The following is an 11,036-nucleotide window of genomic DNA, read 5'->3' as shown; positions in this document are numbered from 1 at the left end:
CAGTCCACAGCTTGGGCAGTTTTTGTTACGGGACAGGCAGAGTGAGTCATGGTCCTTCGACTAATTGCCCATCACCCACACAGCCATGTTCTCCCTAGGGCAGTCAGGTTGGGGAAGGAACAGAAGCTGGAACCCATGCCCTCTAGCTTCTATGCCCTCACTGCTAGAGCTCCTCATTGGCCCAGACTGAGCCACAAACAGATGGCAAGGCTTATGTCTATCCCATTTCTAACCCCCACAGCAAGTACAGTAGCTGTGTTCCCATCACACATGGGCAAATTTTGGTAACCCCACACCCAAAGCCTTGGACCTCAGTGTCAGCTGCAACTAATCTCTATCGTTCAACCTTCACGTCTCACACCACCAAGTCCTGCCGGTTCTCCCTAAACATTTCCCAGATCCTCCCCATTCCTCTCCACCAAAACTGCTCCTAGGCTGGTACAAACCTCAGGTTTTGCCTTGGCTAGATTACTGCTTCAACTTCCCTGCGGGACACCCAGGTTTCTTCAGTCTGTCTCTGCTCCACTCTCTAGCACCCACCGCTGCACGGATCGGCTTCCTGGAGTGTCACTCGGCCCACATCTCTCCTCAAAACCCTCCCTGGCTCCCTGGGTCTCTGATCATCAGATTTAGACTCCTCACCACCTGCTTCAAGGCTGCTCTCCCCCATCTGGCCCCACCTGACCTACCTGTTCTCTTCTCCCTCTTACCCCAGCTCCTTCCTTCGTTCTTCCCAAGCCACCCTTTTAGCTCGACCTCGCTCTTGGCTCTCCCGTCTCCGTCCCCTCACTCACCCTGTTCCACCAGCTTGGAACTCCCTCCCCACATCCAACAGACCACCCCCAGCTCTCCCCACATTCAAATCTCTCCTAAAATCCCACCTCCTCCAACAAGCCTTCCCTACTTAATTTCCCAGTCCCCAAGCCATATCATCCCTTCGGCCAACTCTAGTACTTTTGAACTTATTTATACCCTCCTAGCATTCATGCATATGTCTCCGCTTTGTTTATTTTTGACCACTCTAGTTGTCAGTAATTTTATGCTGGTCTCCCCCGTTGGAGCATTAGCTGTTTGTGGTCAGGGAATGCGTCACTTTGTCACCTGTATTTCCCAAGAGCCTAGTATGGCTCACCACACCAAGAGGATGCTCAATTAATTAATTCATTCATTCAATCGTATTTATTGAGCGCTTACTGTGTGCAGAGCACTGTACAAAGCGCTTGGGAAGTACAAGTTTGCAACATACAGAGACAGTCCCTACCCAACAACAGGCTCACAGTCTAGAAGGGGGAGACAGACAACAAAGCAAAACATGTGGACAGGTGTCAAGTAATCAGAATAAATAGAATTAAAGCTATATGCACATCATTAACAAAATTAATAGAATAGTAAATATGTACAAGGAAAATAAATAGAGTAATAAATCTGTACCAATATATATACAGGTGCTGTGGGGAGCGGAAGGAGGTAGGGTGGGGGTGATGGGAAGGAGGAGAGGAAAAAGGGGGCTCAGTCTGGGAAGGCCTCCTGGAGGAGGTGAGCTCTCAGTAGGGCTTTGAAGGGAGGAAGAGAGCTAGCTTGGCAGATGTGCGGAGGGAGGGCATTCCAGGCCAGGGGGAGGATGTGGGCCGGGGGTCGACGGCGGGACAGGCGAGAATGAGGCACAGTGAGGAGGTTAACGGCAGAAGAGCGGAGGGTGCGGGCTGGGCTGGAGAAGGAGAGAAGGGAGGTGAGGTAGGAGGGGGTGAGGTGATGGACAGCCTTGAAGCCCAGAGTGAGGAGTTTTTGCCTGATGCGTAGGTTGACTGGTAGCGATGCAGCCTTAAAGTGAGTTTGGACCTGACATATGGAGCTTATATAGAGTATATAGGTATATACTCTATATATAGCACATATATATGTATGTATATATGTATAAGCACTTAGTACAGTGCTCTGCACACAGCAAGTGCTCAGTAAGTACGATTGAATGAATATAGAGCATATAGGGCATATAAAGACCCACGCTTCTGGAGATTGGGCCAAGACCAGGCTCAGGCTGGGCTGGGCAGGACCCCAGAATTGCAGCCCCCATCGAAATCAGCCACTTTGAGCCTCCCATCCCCTCTCCTCCCTTTTTCCAAGAGATGTCACGGGATTTCTTCTCTTCCCACTAGCTTTACAAAGCTAGTTTTCACTTCCCTCTGGGTATCAGTGGGGAGAGGGAGGGTGACTCTTTCCCATTCTCTCCAGCCCCTGCCCTGCTATTCAGAGGTGGGAGGGAGAGGGATCATATTCCAGCCTACACTGTTTGCCACCCCCTCACCATCCACCTCTTGCCCTTCTCCAAACCTAATCAGAATTCCTGTAACCATTGCCTGGCTCTCCCCTCCCGACCCCGAGTCCTGCCCGAGCACAGACCCAACCCAGAGCTTGTTTTGATCTTCGTTTTTCTGTAACCATTCCAAACCTTCCCCAGGCTCTGCCTCCCTCCAGGAGCTTCAGGAAGGCAAGGAACCAAAATTGGCTGGGTGAGGGACAGTGGAGGAGGGAGAGGCCTTGAGCCAGCATTGGGCAAGAGGCAAAGAAGTAAGTTGAGGAGATGAAAGAGGCGGACGTGGCTGCTAGGGTATGGAGATCAGTGTTAGATGAGCCAGGAAGCCAGGAGAGAATAGATCTAGCTGACAACTCTCCTGTCTGAATCAACCTGGACTCTTTGCAGTATCTTTTTACTTTATTTTGTGGTATTTGTTAATCAATGACTATGTGCTATGCACTGTACTAAACGCTGGAGTAGATACGAGATCATCAGGTTGGACAAAGTCCAAGTCCCACATGGGGCTCACAGTCTTAGTTGCAGTGTGGCCTACTGGAAAGAGCATGGGCTTGGGAGTTAGAGGACGTGGGTTCTAATTCCGGTTCTGCCATTTGCATGCTGTGTGGCCTTGGGCAAATCACTTCACTTCTCTGTGTCTCAGTTACCTCATCTGTAAAATGGGGATTAAGACTGAGCCCCCTGTGGGACAGAGACTGTGTCCAACTCAATTTGCTTGTATCCACCATAGTGCTTAGAACAGTGCCTAGTACATACTAAGTGCTTAACAAATACCACTATCATTATATCATTATTATTAAATGGAGGAGCTGGGATTAGAACTAGGTCCTCTGATTCCCAGGCTCATGCTCTTTCCACTAGACCATGCTTAATAATAATAATAATAATAATAATAGCATTTATTAAGCACTTACTATGTGCAAAGCACTGTTCTAAGAGCTGGGGAGGTTACAAGGTGATCAGGTTGTCCCACAGGGGGCTCACAGTCTTCATTCCCATTTTACAGATGAGGTAACTGAGGCACAGAGAAGTTAAGTGACTTGCTCAAAGTCACACAGCTGACAATTGGCGGAGCCAGGATTTGAACCCCTGACCTCGGACTCCAAAGCCCGGGCTCTTTCCACTGAGCCACGCGGCTTCTCATGTGGCTTATGTTAGGGTACCCCAGAAAGACAAGTGAGTGACCGGGTTGTTGTCAGCTGAATAGCTTGAGGGTGCCCTTCCCATACCCACTGTGAGAACCTGTTTCTTCAAGGATCACCAAGTCTTGCCTGGCTCATGCCTCACTTGCCCTGGAGAAAAAGTCAGCCCTCTCAGGGTGCTGGGGAAGGGAGGTGCCTCTCAGGTGGAAACTGAGGCACCGATCAAGGCCCAGCCTTGCCTGAGGGCTCATCCTATGGCAGAGACCAAAAAGAAACTGGTAACTAGCCCTCTCTGCCTGACAGTGGAGCAGCATTGCCTGAGAACTCTCTGTGGGCTCCTTCAGCTCTTCCCTCCTTCTTCCCGGCCATTAACTGGACAACAGAAGGGGCCCCTTTTTGGGCCAGGTTCCAATTACTCCAATTATTCATTAACTCCACGTTCCCCTAAGCTGGAGAGATGTCTCAGCTATAAAGCTGCAGGGCGGTCCCAGGGAGCTGAGACTGCTAAATGCCATGGGTTCCCTTGGCTTCTACCTGGCAACTGTGTTGGCCTTAACCGTGGCAGGCAGGGCTTCTGATCAGTCACTGTGAGTACAGGTCCAGCACCTGGCCTGGGGCTGGGCCCTTGAACCCTTCCAGGCACCACGGGTTCTAAGTGGGTAGGGAGGGGAAGGGGGGCAGAAGCGTCTCCCAGCTCTTGGGGAGTCAGTGGTGGGGGAGAAAAGATGGGGGAATGTGGGTCTCTCTAGAGCCTCTAATCTCCCCACTCAGGTTTGACGGTCCTATGGCTTGCATCTGTTTGGTCCTTAGAACACCTGGTGCTCTGTGGAATCTGTCTTTCTGCCCACAGACCCCGTCATTCAGGCCTTTTACAAACCCCTACCCCACTATCTGGGCCTCTTCCCACTGTCTTCCCTAGCCCATTCTGCTAGATGACTCTCCCTGAGATCCCTGCAGTCCAAAAGGCCACTCCACTCCATTGGGGAAAGATGGGGAGCAGAAAAAATGCTTTCTCCACCCTCCCCCACCTCCCCTCCCCAACCCAGGCCTCCTACCTGCTTGCTTGGGATTGCTACCCCAGAAGGTTTTCCCTCCCCAGAAAAGGGCAATGACCCTGGAACTGGCTCAAACCTAGATCCCATCCAACTCAGGAGGCTCCCAGGTCATTTTCAGTTAGACCCTGCCCCCTCCCCCTCCAACTAATGTCAAAGGATCAAACCTCTGAGAGGCCATCTTGTCTACCCTCTTGCTTCTGGGCTTGGCCTATTGGCAAGAGAATGGGCTTGGTAGTCAGAGGACGTGGGTTTGTGGCCACTTGTCGGCTGTGTGACTCTCAGCAAGTCACTTCGCTTCTCTGTGCCTCACTTACCTCATCTGTAAAATGGGAATTAAGAATGTAAGCCCCATGTGGAACGTGGACTGTGTCTAATCTGATTACCTTGTACCTACCCCAGCGCTTATAACAATGCCTGCCACAAAGTAAGTGCTTAACAAATGCCATTATTATTATTATTAGCGTGTGTCTACCCCAGGGCTTAATACAAGGCTTGGCACATAATAAGCGCTTAAAAATACCATTTAAAACAAAAAACTCCACAACCCCGAGCAGATGAGACCTATACTTTATTTTAAAATTTATGGGAAAGGAGAGCCCAGCCTTTGGGTCCCCCTTTCTAATAATAATAATAATTATGGTATTTGTTAAATGTTTATTATGTGCTAGGCACTGTTCTAAGTGCTGGGATGGATTTAAGCAAATGGGGTTGGACACAGTCCCTGCCCCACGTGGAGCTCACCATCTCAATCCCCACTTTACAGATGAGGTAACTGAGGTGCAGAGAAGTGAAGTGACATGCCCAAGGTCACACAGCAAACAAGTGGCGGAACTGGGATTAGAACCCACAACCTTTGGACTCCCAGGCCCACTATGCCATGCTGCTTTCTCCCCTCTCTTGAGTTGTGTAGGCCCTCCTTCCATCTAACCCGAGTCCTGCATATTGCGATACGAGCCCATTCCCTCCCTTCTAAAAGGGTCTACAAACTTGGTCAGGGAGAAGAAGGGGCTGTTAGACGCAGTTGATTTTTTACCCTTAAAATACCCCAAGAGAGCTATGTCAAGGGGATGACAGATGACAACTGCCCCAAGCTAGGTAACTGGAGAAGGGAGTGGTGGAAAGAGGGGGAAAGAGGGTGATGGGCTTTAAAGAACATAAATGGCTGGGGATTGAGAATCAAATGAAAGAGGAAGTAGAACCTTCATAAGAAATTTAGTCCTGGAGGCTTGGAGGTGACAGTCAGTCGAACCCAGAAAGGGAGGGATCTGTGGACTCAGGGCGGGAGTCTTATGTCACACCTTCTGCCTCCTAGCTTCACCCTTGTCACGCCCAGTGTGCTGCGTGTGGGCAGCAAGGAGACCATTGTGGTGGAAGCTCCTGGGGTCAGTGCACCGCTGGAGGTCAAAGTTCGCGTGTTGGATTTCTCCCAGAAGAGAACGCTCCTGGATGAGGCTACCGCCCGGCTGGGTCCCGAGAATCAGGGCCTAGCCTTCGTCACGGTCATGGTACAGATCTGGGGATGGGCTGCTGGGGTAGGGGCTGGGCTCCAAAGGGTCATCAGAGTCAAAGAAACAACCTCGAGACCTTGTCAAAACACTCACCCCCCTCCCTCCTTCCCTCCCTGACCACCATCTTCAACCATTCACTTTCCAATGGCTTCCTCCACAGTGCTTTCAAACATACTTAAAAAGCACTCCCTTGATCCCATGGCTCCCTCCAGTTAACACCCCATCTCCCTCCCACCACTCCTTTCCAAGCTCCTGGAGACACTTGTCTGCATCTTCTGTCTCCACTTCCTCTTCTCCAGTTCCCTCCTCAACCTGCTCCAATCTGGTTTCCACCCGCTGCCCCTCACTCCCAGAAGCTGCTCTCTCTAAAGTCACCAATAATCTTCTTGCCAAATCCAAGAATCCATCCTAATCCTCCTCTACCTCTCAGCTACTTTCAACTCTGTGGACCACCCCCTTATCCTGGAAACATTTTCCAACATTGATTTCACCGACACTGTCCTCTCCTGGTTCTCCTTCTAGCTCTCTGGCCACTCTCTCTGTTTTTTCGCTGACTCCTCCTCTGCCTCCCATCCTCTATGTGGTGGGAGCCCCTCAAAGCTCAGTTCTACATCTATAACTACTCCTTTGGAGAACTCACCCATTTTCATGGCTTCAACTACCATCGCTACGTAGATGATTCCCAGATCTACCTCTTCAGCCCTGACACCTCTCCTTCTCTGCAGTCACACATTTCCTCCTGCCGCCAAGACATCTCTACTTGGATGTCTCACTGACTCCTCAATCTTAACATGTCCAATATTGAACTCATCTTCCCACCCAAACTCTGCCTCCCCACATCTTTCCCATCACTGTAGACAACACTACCACCATCTGTCTCATAAACCCGTCACTTTGACGCTACTCTAAACTCATCCCTCTTATTCAACACATTTATTAAATCTGTCGCCAAATCCTGTCGGTTATATCTTCACAACATCATGAAAATCAGCACTTTCCTCTCCATCCAAACTGTGATTAAGTTTATCTAAGCACTTACGTTCCACCTTGACTACTGTAGCAGCCTCCTCACTGACCTCCCTGCCTCCTGTCTTTCCCCACTTCGGTCCCCACTTCACTCTGCTGCCCAGATCATTTTCTAAGAAACCATTGAGTCCATGTCTCCCCACTTCTCAAGAACTTCCAGTGGTTGCCCATCCACCTCTGTATCCAACAGAAACTCCTTATCTTCAGCTTTAGAGCACCCAATCACCTTGCCCCCTCCTACCTTACCTCACTGATTTCCTACTATAACCCAGTCTTCACACTTCACTCTTCTAACACCAACCTTGTCCACGTCTTTCCTCTGGCCTGGAACTCCCACCCTCTTCATACCCGATAGACCAACACCCTCCCCACCTTCAAAGCCTTATTAAATCACATCTCCTCCAAGAGGCCTTCCCCGACTAAGCCTTCATTTTCCTTATTCCCTCCCGCTTCTGCATCCCCTTTAAATACTTGATATTCACCCCACCCTCAGCCCCACAAAACTTAAGGACATATCCACAATTTATTTTGATTTCTGTTTCCCCCTCTAGACTGTAAGCTCCTTGTGGGCAGGGAACATGTTATACTGTAGTCGCCCAAGTGCTTAAGTGTTCAATAAATGCTACTTATTGATTGAGACCCCCCGGATCTAGGAAGTAAGGTCAGAATAGTTGGGATCCTTTCCCTTTTAGGAGGAACGTGTGAGACAGACAGACAGACAGACACACACACACCCCAGACCATAATATCCATTCACCTGAATAGAGTTAAATTTTATCAGCAAACAAGCCATTTAATAAGACATGCAGTGGCAGACAGAATTTCCCGTGGGCTTCTTAGACATTCCTGAGTCTCTCCTATCCCAACATCTCCCTCCTGCTTATCCCCTTCTTTCCAGTCAATCAACAGTGACGTATTTCTTGAGCCCTGGAACACTACACACTTTGGGGAGGGTAATAGAAGCCTCGCTGCTCCACTCAGCAGGGGGAAAATCACTTCCTCTTCAAGTGATAGCTGCTGCTTGGGTTTCCCCTTTTGCCAATTGGCCAGTGAAGTAACCCTCACCCCCTAGCCCAGCCCAGTTCCTATCCTTTCCTTTTCTGGCACCCTTTCCTATACCCCAAACTTGTTCCCCTGCCTCCCCACTCTTCTATTCTTTTAAATGATTTGGTTTCTACACAGCTTCAGTGCTTCTGGGTTCCACCAGGGGACTTCATGTTTTGGGTCTAGGGTAGGGTAGGGAGCAGGCATCAGTGGAGGAGGAGAAAAAAGAGGAGGAGGAAGGTAGTGTGCAGGAGAGAAGCCCAAGGCAGAGTGGAAGGAAGGGACTGCCAACAGGCATCTCCCCACCACCCCCCACCCCCGGCCACACACAGTACCTGTTCTCTCCCATCCCACCCCAGCCAACCAACACGGACCACCCAGGAGGCAGGGACTACCAGCCCCAGAAGTGGTTGGGGCAGCAGCCAAAGTGATGTTGCTAATAGAACCCAACAGCATTGGAATTGTTCCAAAAGTGTCAACTTAAAAACTAGAAATCAAGGCAAAGAGGATGAGAGCTGAAGGACTAAGGAGAAGGGACATGGGGAGGTTTGGGGGACAAGTAGGCCAATGTACTTAACAGGAAAGAGGCCATGTAGATTAATTCTGGGGGTCCCAGAACAGTGTTGCCTAATAGAAAGAGCACAGGCCTGGGCGTCAAAGGACTTGAGTTCTAATTCCAACCCCACCACTTTGCTGTGGCACCTGAGGCAAGTCACTTAGTTTCTCTGTGCCTAAATGACCTCATCTGTAAAATGGAGAGTAAGACTGTAAACCCCATATGGGACAAGGACTGTGTCCAATCTGATTAGTTTGTATCTACTCCAGCACTTAGTACAGTGCCTAGCACAAGACTGTGAGCCCATTGTTGGGTAGGGACCGTCGCCATATGTTGCCGATTTGTACTTCCCAAGTGCTTAGTACAGTGCTCTGCACACAGTAAGTGCTCAATAAATACAACTGAATGAATGAATAATAAGTGCTTAGCAAGTAACATTTTTTTTTAATGCCATACTCACTGTGCTTATGGGTAACTCTGGGAGGTAGAGGTGACCCTGGCGCCAAAGTAATCTAACTGCCCAGCAGCTAGCAGAGGATTAGTATCAGCGGGCAACCACCCTGCTGAAACCCTAACCTCCACAAACATGCCCCTGAATACCCTCTATCAACTCAGGCCAACAAAAAGCTCAATTTAGCAATGTCCTTGGGAAACGCCCTCCCCCACTCCTTAAACAGGTGTAAACTAAAGACAATTACACTCCACACAGCTGCCCTCCTTGCACTGAGAGTAGTCCCCACTCCAGAAACACAGTTCTCTCTCCACACCCACCACTCACCCACCACTTAGTAGGGAGGCTGGGCCAAGAGTATTCATTATGATACTTCAAATCAGTCACTCAGATTTCTTCTGCTGTTTGCAGGGAGGGATGGGCTGGAAATGGCAGTCCCACGTGCCTGCCATAAAATCCAGCTCTGAGGGGGAGGAAAGAGGCAATAAAGTGTTCCAAGTGTTCCTGTGAGGCAGAACCATAACAAACCCAAGAGTCCTGGCTCCCATCAAATTCCCCAGCCCTGGTACTCATCGTCCCCATCACCATCATCAACAACAAAGGTAGATTGTAAGCTAGTTGTGGGCAGGAAATGTGCCTACCAATTCTGTTATATTGTACTCTCCCAAGTGCTTTGTACAATGCTTTGCAAATATGATTGTTTATTGAGTGCTTAAAGAAGATGATTCCAGCCTGCCAGGAGCTTCCTGTCTAATAAGGGTGGACAGGCAGGCAAGCAAAGGCCATTTACAATTAGTGGTACAAGAAGGGCAAGCAAGGATAGAACGGGAAGAGGGGATTGGAGAAGCAAAGAATCCAAAAAATTAGAGGGCATTCATTTATTCAATCATATTCATTTATTGAGCACTTACTGTGTGCAGAGCACTGTACTAAGCACTTGGGAAATACAAGTTGGCAACAAATGGAGACGGTCCCTACCCAAAGGAGCTCGCAGTCTAGAAGGGGGAGACAGACAACAAAACAAAACATGTAGACAGGTGTCAAAATCGTCAGAACAAATAGAATTATAGCTATATGCACATCATTAACAAAATAAATAGAATAGTAAATATGTACAAGCAAAATAAAAGGGCACCTCAAAAAGTTAAAATAAGGATCGTATTTGTTAAATGCTTACTATGTGCCAAGCACTGTCCTATACTTTGAGAGCAGATATAAGAGAATCAGTCCCTGTCCCACATGGGGCACATAGTGAAAGTGGGAGGGAATCCCTATTTTACGGATGAGGAAACTGATGCCCAGAGAAGTGAAGTGGCTTGAGAAGAAACATGACCTAGTGAATAGGGCACGGATCCGGATTCTAATCCTGACTCTGCCATTTGTCCACTATATGAACTTGGGCAAGTCATATAACTTAACTTCTCTGTGCTTCAGTTACCTCATCTGTAAAATGGGGATTAATACTGTAAGTCCCATGTGGGACATGGAATATATCCAATCTGATTTGCTTGTATCTACCCCAGTGCTTAGTACAGTGCCTGACACATAATTAGTACTTAGCAAATACCATTAAAAAAATAAATAAAGGTCACCCAGCAGACAAGTTACTGAGTCAGGACTGGAACACAGGCCCCCCGACTTCGGCTCAGGCCCTTTCCACTAGGACACACTGCTTCTGTAGGTGTAAGCTCCTGCTCTAGACTGTTATCTCCTTGTGGGCAGGGAATATGTCTACCAACTCTGTTGTACTCTCCCAAGATCTTAGTCAAGTGCTCTTCACACAGTTAGCGCTCAATAAATACCACCAATTGATTCATCCGGCCAACCTTTGCCTCCAGGTGGGGGAATGGTAAAGTCGGGGTGGGGGGTTGAAATTTTTCAAAATTATTCTCCTGCAGCCTCCAAGTTTCACATGAGCTGCCCCCTCAATCACTTACCTC

General features: G+C 48.9%; 1 protein-coding gene across 1 annotated transcript; it reads left to right on the top strand.

Moving 5' to 3' along the window:
- Window positions 1–1,792: 1,792 nt before the first annotated feature.
- LOC119949925 (complement C3-like) lies at window positions 1,793–11,012 on the top strand. Its single transcript, XM_038771780.1, has 4 exons — window positions 1,793–1,827; window positions 3,906–4,043; window positions 5,824–6,016; window positions 10,995–11,012. The coding sequence occupies exons 1-4, from the start codon at window positions 1,793–1,795 to the stop codon at window positions 11,010–11,012; spliced, it is 384 nt and encodes a 127-aa protein (XP_038627708.1).
- Window positions 11,013–11,036: the final 24 nt, after the last annotated feature.

This window comes from Tachyglossus aculeatus, chromosome X1 (genome assembly GCF_015852505.1).
Source record: "Tachyglossus aculeatus isolate mTacAcu1 chromosome X1, mTacAcu1.pri, whole genome shotgun sequence".
Classification (NCBI taxonomy): Eukaryota; Metazoa; Chordata; class Mammalia; order Monotremata; family Tachyglossidae; genus Tachyglossus; species Tachyglossus aculeatus.
The sequence above is the reverse complement of the archived record's forward strand: the minus strand, read 5'-3'. Positions and strand labels throughout refer to the sequence as shown.